The 14,932-nt window shown below is 40.7% G+C and overlaps 1 protein-coding gene across 1 annotated transcript in view; it reads left to right on the top strand.

Annotated features, from left to right (window-relative positions):
• Positions 1–9,329, top strand: part of DHX8 (DEAH-box helicase 8) — a 40,229-nt gene extending 30,900 nt beyond the window's left edge. Inside the window, exons 17-23 of the mRNA XM_081933335.1 lie at positions 209–349; positions 1,591–1,746; positions 1,979–2,116; positions 2,548–2,676; positions 3,337–3,533; positions 5,191–5,370; positions 8,836–9,329. Coding sequence (XP_081789461.1) covers positions 209–349; positions 1,591–1,746; positions 1,979–2,116; positions 2,548–2,676; positions 3,337–3,533; positions 5,191–5,370; positions 8,836–9,055 — 1,161 coding nt within the window. The 3' untranslated portion in view covers positions 9,056–9,329. The remainder of the gene's footprint in view (positions 1–208; positions 350–1,590; positions 1,747–1,978; positions 2,117–2,547; positions 2,677–3,336; positions 3,534–5,190; positions 5,371–8,835) is intronic.
• The last annotated feature ends 5,603 nt before the right edge of the window (positions 9,330–14,932 follow it).

The raw sequence follows: 14,932 nt of genomic DNA, 5'->3' as shown, positions 1-14,932 counted from the left end.
AACTAAAAAGCAACAGTAATGGATTTGCTTCAGCACAGTCTATGTGAACAACATCAATACCAAAAATGTAGTTATTCCCTCTTGGGTTGAGTACAGTCTTTTAATATTTATCAGCAAAAAAAAGTAGCTTAATAGTAATCCTGTTTTCACTCCTACTTTTTTTCTTGCTATATTCAACTGTTTGCCATTCCTTTTTGTCCCCCTACAGGTGGTCATTGCCACAAATATTGCTGAAACTTCACTTACAATTGATGGTATCTATTATGTAGTTGATCCCGGTTTTGTGAAGCAGAAAGTGTACAACTCCAAGACAGGGATTGACCAGCTGGTTGTGACACCAATTTCTCAGGTATCCTGTATTTGTTGGATACTATTTTACGTGAAGCTTTTACTAAGGGTAGCGTACACACAGCACAATTTCTACAGTGAATGAGAGTGTATTTATCTTATTCCAATATTTGAAGAGCAACAGAGGTGGTCCCAGTTGACACTGGGATTGCTGTTACTATATGATGTGGTGTGATGCCATGTGGCCACATCATTTAGCAATGACGTTTCCAGCAATCTGATTGCTCTCGTAACCATAAGACACATAAGTTAAGTCGGAAGTGGTGAGAGTCCCAGGTAAGGAATGCGGGAGGCCCGATGCAAGGTTGCTTGCAAGTTAGGTTAGGGTGCTAAAAGAGAATCAGGTGGGTGGATGGCACAGCAGGGTGTAGGAAGGCTAAGAAGGATGGCAAAGCAGAGCACACATTATTAGATAGAACAGACAGGAACTTTGTAAGTATCTCTTGTTCAGTGCTGTCATATCTTCAAATGGTTGCTGAACAAGTGGTTGTAAGCAAGAACTACCTGTACATAAATTCTAAAAATGTTCTGTTACCTTGTTCTCTGTACCAAGCTTTTGCCTTGAAATCGCCTATTATGGCACTCTTTGTTTATTATATCATTGTGGGCCATATTGACACTATACAAGAGTAACCACTCGTCAGGATTCAAACAATGATGCCTCTAACATTCAGTTCTTTTTTAAAGGCTGGAGGGTTTTTTTTTTAACTGAATGAGTGGTGCGGTGGCCTAGAGGTGGAGCTCTTGCCTCACAATCAGGAGGCTGTGAGTTCAATCCTAGCTAGAGGCAGATTTCTCTCTGGGCATGATGAGAATATATCTACTGAATTTAGTTCCGCATTGGCAACAAGAAGGGCATCCGGCAACTCAGCTCCATCCAGTTTCCCAGACTCTACCCCTCATGGGATTATGGGGTCATTAAAAGATGATGATGATGATGAGGGTTTTTTAAAATGAACCTTGATCTTCTTTGAATGCTAAATGTATGTCCATGTTATTTAGAATATATAAAAATCTTTTCATGAGTTCCATAGAGTACTTCTTGAACTGTTTTTGTAACACTTCTATGCCATATTCTATTATCTGCTGCATTCCTTCCATTTTTCAATTTTTCTTCTGTCTTGAATTGCAACCATGCTGTGTCCAATTTTAATGCAAATTAAAATATGTGTGTGTGGGGGGGGGGGTAAGCAGAAGGAATAAATTCCCCTATATATATCTTTTAATTTGTGATTCCTATAGGCCCAAGCTAAGCAACGAGCTGGAAGAGCAGGAAGAACAGGCCCTGGCAAGTGCTACCGACTCTACACAGAGCGGGCCTACCGTGATGAGATGCTGACCACCAATGTGCCTGAGATTCAGAGAACTAATCTGGCAAGCACCGTATTATCTCTTAAGGTGAGCATTGGCACCTAAATGACTTTCACGATTTTGTTCAACATCTTCAAAAAAAAAAAAAAAAGCCTTGCCAGCTGTCTTTATAAAGAAGGAAGTTGGGGGATTTCACACAAATTAATGTATAAAATTGAGAGTGATATTTTGGGGAGCAGGCCTAGGAAATAACTTTTGTAAGTTGCCAGATTTTGTGAACAATGCTTGTTATCTTTTCTTCCCCTCTGATACATTCAAGGCTATGGGTATCAATGATTTGCTGTCTTTCGATTTCATGGATGCCCCCCCAATGGAGACTCTGATCACTGCAATGGAGCAACTGTATACCCTGGGAGCTTTGGATGATGAAGGGCTGCTCACTCGACTGGGGCGCAGGGTAGGATCAGCATTATTCAGATTCTCTTTAGTGTGTGATTGAACAAAGGAAAGTAATATCCAAAGTAATGTAGCCTTCGGGAAAGCGGTGTGTACAGGATGCCTGTCTGTGCCCCACACTGGTGTCAACTATTTGTGAAGTCCGTCAGCAGTTATAGGTGGAAACCTATTGGAACATTTATAGATTGAAACAGTAAAAATATTTTTTGATATACCCCTAAGCAGGTAGATTTATTGTTGGCTCTCACACAGTGGTTTGATTCAGGGACTGGAAGGAATCTTTAGCAGCAGCAGACAATGATAGTACCTTATTCTGGACTGGTGTTTTTTCTTATGGAGCTATTGGTCTATGTGTATTTTTTACAAAGGGTTGCAAGTTAAACCTTACTCGGGGATATTTCAACCCAATTATGTTTTTCTCCTTCCTGGCAGATGGCGGAGTTCCCACTGGAGCCTATGCTTTGCAAGATGCTCATTATGTCAGTGCACCTAGGTTGCAGTGAGGAAATGCTCACCATTGTCTCAATGCTGTCTGTGCAAAATGTTTTCTATCGACCAAAGGTAAATTGGGAAGCATTGGATTGAAAAAGATTGCATGTTACCCAGCAGCCATGCTCTACTCGCAGCCTGGACCAGGGAATGGGAGAAGAATGGCTGATCTGATAAAATGCAGACTTGATGTGGGAATGGGAAACTTGATTTCCATCCTTATCTTTATCATGCAACAGCTTCTTGATTTTAGAAGATGTTATTTAAGTCATTTTTAAATGTTCAAGCATTATTTGATTACCCTTCTTACTTATTTTTTTAATAAACATTAGTAAGTTATACATCAATTCTGTTAGGTTTGTAAAATCTAATGTAATGCAGATGAGGAAAGAGCACTAATTCCAATAACATATGCTCCAATAGCACAGACTAAGGTAATTCTGAAATGTGCAACTTTTGTTCAATTTTAGTTTTAAGCATATAGTTTCCTGTCAAAGTAATGTAAAAGGATGGTTGACATGTTTAGATATAGCTATAGCTATAGATATAGATACTGTGTATGTATATATATACATACACAGTATCTATATCTATATCTTTCCTGCACGTGACTGGTTTAAATATACTTACTAACATTGCATCACAAAATATATTTACCATTCTAGAAAGATGTATATTTTTATACTTGAAAGGAATAAATTAAATAAGGCTAATTTTATTTCATATATGTAGGACAAGCAAGCACTTGCTGACCAGAAAAAAGCTAAGTTCCACCAAACTGAAGGAGATCATCTCACACTTTTGGCTGTTTACAATTCCTGGAAGAACAATAAGTTCTCCAATCCCTGGTGCTATGAAAATTTTATCCAAGCTCGCTCACTACGTCGTGCCCAGGATATTCGTAAGCAAATGCTGGGAATAATGGATAGGTGAGTTAATGAAATACGAGGGAAAATTGTTTTTTGGGCAAAAAAACAGGCTATATGGGAAACTATATTTGGCAACATCTGGCCTTGAGTATAATTAGTGTTATATTTGAAGATTACCTTCTGGGAGGAGGCTTCATGGTATCTGAAGCAGAACATCTAGATTCAGTCATACTTTTGTTCCATACAGCATCAACTTTATGATCTCTCAAGTTTTCCTCTTTCCGCCTTGTATTCAAAGACAGAAAGAGACAGTGATTAGTGTGTGTGTGTGTGTGTGCACGCGCGCGCGTGCATGCGTGCAGGTATAGTTATGTATGTATCTAGCCTATGTATGTGTGTTAGGTTTGTGTTTGGGTAGATATTGTATATACTCTTGAGACTATATATATATAGAATATATAGAGCATATAGAATATATACTCTTGAGAACAGGCAACAGAAATACGTTTTTAATGTGAGCCACTGTGCTCAGAGTAAAAAAAATGACAATAAAGTTATCTTATTACCTTATCTGAAAAGATTTTGAAAAAATAACAACTAGATGTAGAATATAACAAGAAATTGACAGAAATTGATTGATTGATTGAATCAGTTTGCATAGTCATTCACTAATGTGTGATTTAGGACAGCATAGACAAGTAAAATCACACATAATATCTGAAACTGTTAACACACTTTACTAGAGACAAATTCATCCAACTGAAAAACACCAACAGGATCCTAATCTCCCAGCTCAGTGTCTATAGAGTAATACCCAATTACAGACCAGGTTTATCTGGAATAATGTGAACCTTTTCCATAATAAAATATGCAAATTCCCAGGATTTGGTCATGCTGTACCTGTGTTCGATTAACTGCCACCAAGTTGGTTTTTGCTGACCATGTAAACTTTCTCCTCTAACCGTCCTCCTCTAATCTAGCCTTTAGTGTCTCACAAAAGTGCATTCATTGCTGTTGTAATTGAGTTAATCTACCTTGCTGCTGGTCATCCTGTCTTTATTTCCACTTTTTCTGGTATTATGTACTTTTCAAAGTAGCTTCATATAGTGTCCAAAATATAACATCTTACGCTGATCATTTTTGTTTAATTGATGATAGGCTTAAGAGTCTTCTCTAATACCCAAGTTGAAAATCATCTTCAAACACCAATGTTTATATCCATGATGTATCAGAGAAAATTAATTTTATCTGATTTTTTTAATGTTATTGTCATATTAATTGGGTTTGTTTTTTGGATATTTATCTAATTTCCTTTTAACTTTTGTGATATGTGTTTTTTAATGTTGTACGCCGCCCTGAGTCCTTTGGGAGAAGGGCGGCATATAAATCCAATAAAACAAACAAACAAACAAATCATTGCCTGCACAATTCTGATCTTTCTAAGGATAGATACATCATAGTATCATGAGGTCAATTAACCTCTTTTTAAAATTAATATTCCTTTTATCAGTATATATAGTAAAATCACTGAAATAATGGATGGTTTCAGTCTTTTGAGACTGAGTAGTAAAGGAAGCAGTGGTACATCTCATGTTTGGATTATAATTGATTAGGAATGTGCTTACAGTAGGAGGCAATATTTAACAGGATGCACCAGAGGATCTCACTATTGAACACATTGGTCCTAAAGCCTTTCATCACCCCTTGATTTTAACAGGCACAAGTTAGATGTGGTATCTTGTGGAAAAGCAACAGTACGAGTCCAGAAAGCCATTTGCAGTGGTTTCTTCCGGAATGCAGCCAAAAAGGACCCACAAGAGGGCTACCGGACCTTGATTGATCAGCAAGTGGTCTATATCCATCCCTCAAGTGCTCTTTTCAACCGCCAGCCTGAATGGTAAGGACATGGATTGAAATCAGAATTATGTCTACTTGAATATCTGCTGAATTTCCTTTAAGTAGGTAAATAGAAATTACACTTTATTTTGTATAGCATACCTTTGTCAAGAAGACCTATATTTTTACAGAATAGTCTTGACAGCTTAATTGCTGGTTCATTCAGTTAGTGCCTGCGCACTTATCCATGGTGCTCCATGGGAGGTGAACTAGCTTGCACTATCTGGCTAGCAGTGTTCAGGTTGATGACATCTTCTGGGGCTCCTTCTGTCAATCTCATCCTGTGTCTGGGCAGGTCCAGCACCAACTCTCATTCTCTTCACGCAGCTAGTCTTTCCCACTAAAGTGGTTCCCATTTAATTACTTACAATAAGCTTTCAAACTGCTGGGTGAGTAGGGCAGAAGCTAGAGGCAAATGACAGGACCTCATCCTGTCCCAAGGAGCTACCAGGGCTTGAACCACTAGAATGCCGACCATTTCTGGTTAGCAGATCCAGTGTCCTTAAGTTGCTGCATCACAGTGCTTCCTTCACAGTTGCACTGTGAAACAACTATACTGCTAGAAATTTGGAAACAAAAAATATTGCTATGAACTTGAGGAATTTGTATGCATCGAGAATGATAGTATTTTGTATTTACAAATGTGTGGAGATCCTCTTAAATAGGTCTAAATGCCCCTAGAACAGTGGTGGGCAACCTTTTTTTTCAACTGAGCCAAATCTCGCCAGAACCACGATTGAAATTTATTTTGAGAGCCACATTTTTAAAACCGAAAATACATAGGATGGTACACTGTTTTTAGTTTCAATAAACTCTGGCATTTGAAGCACACAAGTCTTAAAGCTGTCAAGTTGCAAGACCCTCGCACCCCTAACTCTTTAGAAAAAAAAACCCAGGGGTCTTCAAACCTGACAGCTTGAAGACTTGTGGACTTCAACTCCCAGAATTCCTCCTCCAGTCATGTTGGCTCAGGAACTCTGGCATTGAAGCATGCAAGTCTTAAAGCTGTCAAGTTACAAGACCCTTGCACCCCTAACCCTTTAGAAAAAAAAAACCCAGGGGTCTTCAAACCTGACAGCTTGAAGACTTGTGGACTTCAACTCCCAGAATTCCTCCTCCAGTCATGTTGGCTCAGGAACTCCGGCATTGAAGCATGCAAGTCTTAAAGCTGTCAAGTTGCAAGACCCTCGCACCCTCAACCCTTTAGAAAAAAAACCCCAGGGTCTTCAAACCTGACAGCTTGAAGACTTGTGGACTTCAACTCCCAGAATTCTGAGAATTGAAGTCCACCAAGGGCATCAATCATATTAGCCCAGGGATCTGTAAAATTGGCTCTTAAGACTGGTGGACTTCAACTCCCAGAATTCTGAGAATTGAAGTCCACCAGTCTTAAAACAGCCAACTTTGCAGACCTCTGGGTTAGTCCAAAGCCTGGTGCTGGGCGGGCCTTGCTCCCCCATTGGTGGAGCCCCAAGAAGCGAGGAGGGAGAAAAAGAGACGGAGGCCAAGGAGCTTCCCCCCCGCCCCCTCCCAGCAAAAATCTAACCGGGGAGCAGGGCGGGCAGTAGCAAATTAGCCGATCACGCCGTGGCGAGAAGCGAGGAGGCAGAAAAAGAAACGGAGGCTAAGGAGCTTCCTCCCCGCCCCCTCCCAGCAAAAATCTAACCGGGGAGCCGGGCGGGCAGTAGCAAATTAGCCGATCACGCCGTGGCGAGAAGCGAGGAGGCAGAAAAAGAAACGGAGGCTAAGGAGCTTCCCCCCCGCCCCCTCCCAGCAAAAATCTAACCGGGGAGCCGGGCGGGCAGTAGCAAATTAGCCGATCACGCCGTGGCGAGAAGCGAGGAGGCAGAAAAAGAAACGGAGGCTAAGGAGCTTCCCCCCCCCGCCCCCTCCCAGCAAAAATCTAACTGCCTCCTTGCTTCTCGTCCCCGCCCGACTTCAGGATCCTCCCTAATCATTGTGGGTCGAAAAGAAAAAAGGGAAAGGGGCGCTTGTTTTGAAGTGCCCGAGAGGAGGGAGGGGAGCGGGCGCTCGGCACACAGAAGAGCCGCTTTAAAATGTGTAAAGAGCCGCATGTGGCTCGCGAGCCGCGGCTTGCCGACCACTGCCCTAGAACATCATAATCTAGAGAATTTATTGAATTTATTGAATTTGCATTTCTTCTACCAAGATAATAAAGTTTACCACCTTTATTATGGTATAATTCTGCTTTGGTGTGATACAACTGAAAGTTAATGGAATCTTACAGAATAGATACATAGCCAACTGTCTCATGTGACATGTTGTAATTGAGAGATTCGGCTATACAGATTCCACAACAGCTTTTAGATTCAAGATTTTGTTTTCAGTGTATAAAGCTTTAATGGTGACGTGACAGCTGTTGTCACCATTACAGGTAGACTTCAATTTACGATCGCAATTGAGCCAGAAATTACTGTTGTAAGTTCTGTTGTCATTAAGCAGATCACCATGTTCAATTTTACCTTTTTTGCAGCAGTTGTTAAGTGAATACCACAGGCATTAAGAGAAAATTCATCTAATATTTGAAATTTTACTTAAAAGTCTACAGCTAGGATTCTTAAATTGGGAGTAATTAGTCCCAGGAAGGTAATTTGGTTATATCTTTGTGAGTTAAGGATCCTATTTGGGACTGTTGCTGCAAAAACGCTTGGGTTAAAAAAAACATTTTGTCCATCTATTTTGTGGGACTAATGCATTATTTGAGACTTGGAACAGGAGTAATTGAGTCAAATGATTTAAGAACATCTAGCCCAGTGATGGCTAACCCTTTCGACGCTGAGTGCCAAAAACGTGTGCACACATCAATAATGCAATGTGTGTGACCCCTCTGCATGCTACGCCCCCCCAATGCATGTGCACATGGCCCCCCATGTGTGCCCCCAGCATATATGTCCCACGCCCTGCACATGCATGCGCAGCCTCCTATGTGCCCTCTGCATGTGCTCTGCACATGCACAGCAGAGACCCAAAAACCAGCTGCCCAGCAGGAGGTGCATGAGCATGCATGAGGGAGTTGAGCTGGGGCAATGGCTCGTGTTCCCGCAGAGAGGGCTCTGTGTGCCACCTATGCCAGAGGTTTGCCATCATGGCTCTAGCCTAACTTCTAACATCTACAATAAGATGCCTGCAGTTAAAAGAGCTGAGCCAAATCTGGAGCTATGCCTTGCTGTGAACAATGATCTTCCTCCTTTCTTTAAAAGACAAGTTCTGCCACTTTAGAATGGTTCTTTATTCAGCCTTGGACCACTATACTCAAGTGGATGCTAACTAGATTGCTTTTATATAGTTTTAAATATAAAGCATCTACACTCCTTTCTTAATTAATTGAGCCTGAGTGTTGTTATGTGTGTCACAGTCCTTCTATATAGTATAATGTATATGAAAGGCAGAAGAGTTCTGTTTGAAAAGAAAATGACATTCTTATCTTTTTTTGTTTTATTATTAGGGTGGTGTACCATGAGCTTGTGCTCACAACCAAGGAGTATATGAGAGAGGTTACCACCATAGATCCCCGCTGGCTTGTGGAGTTTGCCCCAGCCTTTTTCAAGGTTTCTGATCCCACAAAGCTAAGCAAGCAAAAGAAGCAGCAGCGCCTGGAGCCACTTTACAATCGCTACGAAGAGCCCAATGCCTGGAGGATATCACGGGCATTCAGGCGTCGGTGAACCTCATCCTTGTGTGGCCACAAACTGTTCGATATCTCTATAACGTACACTCTGATTTAAGGCATATTTGGCCATGTATTGTCATCTTTCTTAAATCTCAAGGCAAGCGAAGAAATGTGGCAGTTGAAAGTCACTACCGTCAGCTAATTGATACCATTGTCAATTTCAGAGAAGTCACCTATTGTTAGACAGACTTTTTTCTTCTATTTCTACACTGTCCATGGTTCAAAAGTTACCAAACATGTTGGTTAATAAATTAATATTTCAATATTAATTTGTGAACGTCTAGTATTGGAACCTGGTTATCATTGGTGCTATAGTAGAAATGAGAAAAATGCCCATTTCTACATATAAGAAAGCCATTTTTCAGAGGTGATAACACTGATTACCTTTTTTTTTTTAACCCAAGCAGGCTTTTTTTCCCCCAAAGTTTTTTTTATTTTTTGTTACAAATTTAAAATTCTTTTGAAAACAAAAGTGTTGCCCAGTTTTCCCCCTTTAACATTCTGTCATGTACATAATTCATTTTACATTATATTTCCAATTCCAATTTTAACCATATTATTTTCTTTCCATATTTTCCATTTTAGATTTAATATTTTCTTAACACATAATATCATTATTTGTCCCTTCAAAAATGAACCAAGTTTATCATTTCATTTTCCATCTATTTTGTATAAGTAACATATGTCCTCAAATTCAGTTTTTGTATAATAAACATTTTACTTAATTAGTTTCCACAATTAATGATGTTAATATAATTCTCTCACATCTTAATTAGCTACATATGATTACCAATATTAGCATATTTCATTTTATTCTTCTAATATATCCCTTTCTTTCCCTTTCTCCTTATCTAATCATTTTCTCTTTTTTAATCTCTTTAATGTTCCACTTTCCATTAATTTTTCTAGTTCTCCTTTTATCCTCTCTTCTTAGCTTCTCTCTTTTTTCTTTTTATATGTATTGTGTTTTTTCTTCCAAATCTTTTCTATCACTTTTCGATAGATTGTTTGAATAACCCTCTCCAAGATTTCTCTTTTTCGATTCCCACTATTTGTGGGAATTAAAGCCTTAAAGTCAAATATTAGGGAAGGACCGTACATTCCTTAAATGTTCTCAGTATATTCCACTTACCTTTTCTGTGGTCCATTTTTCAGAGGTAATAACACTGACTACCCTTTTTTTAACTTAAGCAGGCCATTTAGAGGGTGGACTTTTACATTACAATTAACATTTTTACACTAAACGTAAAATGTTAATTGCATTATTGCATTAAAGCAATATTCCTGTATTTTATCTATTATTTTTCCAAGCAGTATTTTTTATTGCTAATTTTAAATAAAAAAAAAACAATAGTGCTTGGCTACTCTTCTATCTTTTCTGCAATTATTTGATGATACTTTCTGTCTTCATGATGTCAGGGAGAGCCCAAATTTGCAGAACTTTTCCGTTTTATTTTCTGAACTTAAAGATAGTAAATATATATTAAGGAAGAACCAGCTTCATCCATATGTCCATAAAGAAGTGATGGTCCACGCAACCATGAATTGTACAGCTTCTTTGATGCCTTTTACATTATAGTTTTACAATCTATTTACAATTTTTTTAAAATTGAGTTAAAATGATAGCTGTGGAGGGATTACTTTTTTTCCACATCTGGGACTGTAAAAAGATGAATGATCCCTATACTGTTTTTTGTTTTTTGCTTTTTTTTTTTTTTAATTATAGGGGCATTTTGCTTATTGAAGATTTTGTATTCTTGGTTATTTCACTTCCTGGCAAAAAGCAGCAGGAAATTCTACTATTGTTCTGTGGTTTCTGATCTTCGGGATTGTAGAGCCACAAAAAATATCAAGCAGGACCTTATGTGCTTGAAGTAAGGAACTTGTCTGCTTCTACTCTATATGAAGAGGTTTCATTATTAACTTCAATTTTATACAATGAGAAACTGCCAAAAATAAATTCTCTTTTTATGGTATCTTCAAACGGCATGTATTTTTCTGAGGTCTTGAAGAAAAGAAAAGAGAAAGTGATATCCAATGGTTTTATTTGGCTCAATTTGTCTGTCACTGCAAGGAGCTAGCATATGTTCAGCTAGAGGCAGCTTGAAATTCCTAGCTATAGTGCCAAACAGTGAAACATCTGGTTTAAATTAATTTATAAGAATAAATTGGTGTGAGTTGGAAAGTTGGAGGAGAAATAATCTGCTTACAGAAGATTTAGAAATATTCTAAATGTTTAGAAAAACAAAAGAGAGAGCTGGCCTTGGAACCTATGGAGAGGGGAAGAGTGAAACTCTGGAAGGAGTACAGAAAAGAGCAACAAATATGATTAGGGATCTGGAGGCTAAAGCATATGAAGAATGGAATTGGGTATGTCTGGTCTAGGGTATGTCTAGGGGGGATATGATAGCAGAGTTTAATATTTGACGGGCTGCCACAAAGAAGGTGGGAGGTGTTAATCCATTTTCCAAAGCATCAGGATAAGAAGCAGTGGATGGAAACTAATCAAGAAGAAAATCATCCTGAAACTAATGGGAAAAATCCTGACAGTGAGAATAATTAACCAATGGAATGGCTTCTCATCAGAATTTGTGACTACTCCATCACTGGAATATTTAAGAAGAGATTGGACAGCTATTTGTCTGAAGTGGTACAAGGCAGTGATGGTGAACCTTTTTGGCACAAAAAGGGAGCATGCATGTGAGGGCACTGAGTGCCGAAAAGGAAGCACTTCATGCCCTCTTATCTGGGCCGCAACCAGGAAGAGACGTCGCCCAGGGGGCATGCATGTGCTGGAAAATGTACTTCTGGTTTCTGGTATGTCCTTGCCCACAGGCTGGGAAGTCTTGTGGTTACTGCTATACAACTGGCCTATGCGCATGCTCACGCCAGAAAACGGAAGACCAGTTCTTCCAGTTTCCGACACTGCTGCATCCGCAAAGGTCTGCTGATTGTTGCGTGTGCATGCACACCAGAAACCCAGAAGAGGAACAGGTGATGCCACATGTGCCAGGTGACATGGCTCCGCATGCCACTTTGGGCACGCGTGCCATAAGTTCGCCATCACAAGTATAAGATCTCTTGATTGACCAGGCAGTTGGACTAGATAGAAGACCTCCAAGAACGCTTCTGGCTCTGTTCTCTTAAATAAACCGGCATACCACAAAGTAATTTTGAGATTGCAATCGGAAAGGAAGCTGGGTTAGGACATTATTTGGCTCAAAATACATGTTGTTTGAAGATACCATAAAAAGAATTTATTTTTGGCAGTTTCTCATTAGTAAAAAGTGAAGTTAATAATGAAAGCTCTTCATATAGAGTAGAAGCAGACAAGTTCCTTACTTCAAGCAAAAAGGTCCTGCTTGATATTTTTTGTGGCGCTACAATCCCGACAGGTCTCAGATTACAAAGGCTTTAGTACATGTTTATGTTGCACAAAATGATAATTCAGACAAATGTAATATGATCTGATTTTATTTGAACATTCACTACTCTTCTATCTGACTCGCATTATGTACTTGTAATTATGCATTCCAGTTACGTTAATTAATTTTAAAAAGGATACCTAGCACTTAATTCCTCCCAATGCTAACAATTTATGTTTTTGTTTCCCTAATGTTCTTTGTTGCCATTTAATTAAAAAAAATGTGGACATAGAATTTTTTTAAAAAATAACTTCCTACTAAATAATAAGCAGTATTTGCCTCAGAGGTAGTATTCATCAGGTTCTGATCAGTTTTGGAGAACTGGTAGCAGAAATTTTGAGTAGTTTGGAGAATAATAATAAATACCACCTCTCATTGGCCCCACCCCCATCTATTCTCTGCCTCCCGAGTCCCAGCTGATCGGGAGGAAATTGGCATTTTTGCAGTAACCTTCCCCTGGAGTTGGGAGGGAATGGAGATTTTACACTATCCTTCCCCTGCCACACCCACCAAGCTACACTTACCAAGCCATGCCATGCCTACCAAGCCATGCCCACAGAACCGTTAGTTTAAAAAAATTGAATCCCACCACTGATTTGCCTGGCTACTTTGTAAATTGGTCATCCTTTTTCTTCCATTCAATCATACCTGATTTTCAGAGACTGCCTGGACAAGTCCATGCAATTTTCTTGGGAAGGTTTTCAGAAGTGATTTTTGTCATTGCCTTCTTCCTAGGATTGACAGAAAATGACATGCTCAACACCACCCAGTTGGCTTCATGCCCAAAGTGGGAGTAGAATCCAGTCTCCTAGTTTGTAATCTGTTGCCTTAAGAATCATAAGACTTGGAGAAGATCAATGGACCATTGAATTGAACCCACTGAACTCAACAACAGCAACAAAATATGTTGTGAGGGAAATGCTGGTGGACATCCATTGTAGTGAAGCCTTTAAAGGGATTAGTTTAAGAAAAGTATATCATGGTTATTTTAAATCAATATACTTTATTTGGTATTCTTTGGAGACTTATTTTGATAATTTAACATGGTACTTTGAGATAAGCAACTTATCTTCACACAGTAGTTAAAAGTTGCACTTGTTAACAGTTCAAAAGAACTACTGAAATTAAGGTTTTTTTAGCTTGGACTGAAGGAGGGTAAGGTTCTTCTGGTTCTTAGAATCTCATGCTCTTTCAAGATGATAGCCACTATTTTATCTTATTGCGTCTGCAGATAACCGCCCTGCTGCCCTGTTCCGGGTGATCCGCTCCCTCTTGTTTCAGAGGCCGCGGGAAGCCCCTTTACAGGGCAGAGCAGAGGAGTTTGGGAAATATCTGCAGGACAAAGTCGCTCAAATCCGGATGGGATGGGTCCCTTTCAGTGGTCCAGTGGAGACGCCCGTGGCGAGTCTTGAGAGACCATTCTGGGAGGAGTTTGACTCGGTTGCCATCGAGGATTTGGACAAGTTACGTGGACGCCTGCGACCTACCACATGTTTATTGGACCCGTGCCCCTCCTGGCTTGTACTGGCATCCTGGGAGGATACACGCGACTGGCTCCTGGGCCTAGTGAACGTTTCGTTGGGCGAGGGGTCTCTGCCGGCCGCCTTGAAAGAGGCGGTTGTGAGACCCCTACTCAAGAAGCCTTCCCTGGACCCAGCGGAGCTAGCTAATTATCGTCCAGTCTCCAACCTTCCCTTTTTAGCGAAGGTTGTAGAGAGTGTGGTGGCCCAACAGTTTCCACGTCACTTGGAGGAGAATGATTATCTAGACCCGCGCCAGTCCGGCTTCCGACCCGGGCACAGCACGGAGACGGCCTTGGTCGCGTTGGTTGATGATCTCTGGAGGGCCAGAGATAGGGGTTGTTCCTCTGTCCTGGTCCTATTAGATCTCTCGGCGGCTTTCGATACCATTGACCATGGTATCCTGTTGCACCGGCTATGGGGGTTGGGAGTCAGGGGCACCGTTTTACGGTGGTTCGGCTCCTACGTCTCCGGCCGGACGCAACGTGTGTTGGCAGGGGAGCAGAGATCGACCCTGAGCCCCCTCACTTGCTGGGTGCCACAGGGGTCGGTTCTCTCGCCACTCCTGTTCAACACATACATGAAACCGCTGGGCGAGATCATCCGTGGCTTTGGGGTGGGATACATCTGTATGCTGATGACACTCAGCTGTATATCTCCACCCCGAACCACCCCAACGAGGCCGTCGAAATGATGTCCCGGTGCTTGGAAGCCGTACGGGTCTGGATGGATGACAACCTACTTAAACTCAACCCCTCCAAGACGGAGTGGCTGTGGCTTCCGGCCCCCTGGTTCAACCAGTTGCTTCCATCTCTGGCCATTGGGGGCGAGCAACTGGCCCCCATGGAACGGGCGCGCAATTTGGGCGTCCTCCTGGATGCCCGGCTGTCCATGGATGACCATGTAACAGCCATGGCAAGGGGGGCG

This window comes from Natrix helvetica (genome assembly GCF_964273705.1).
Source record: "Natrix helvetica genome assembly, chromosome: Z".
In the NCBI taxonomy this organism is placed as follows: domain Eukaryota; kingdom Metazoa; phylum Chordata; class Lepidosauria; order Squamata; family Natricidae; genus Natrix; species Natrix helvetica.
This window is presented reverse-complemented; position numbering and strand designations above follow the sequence as displayed.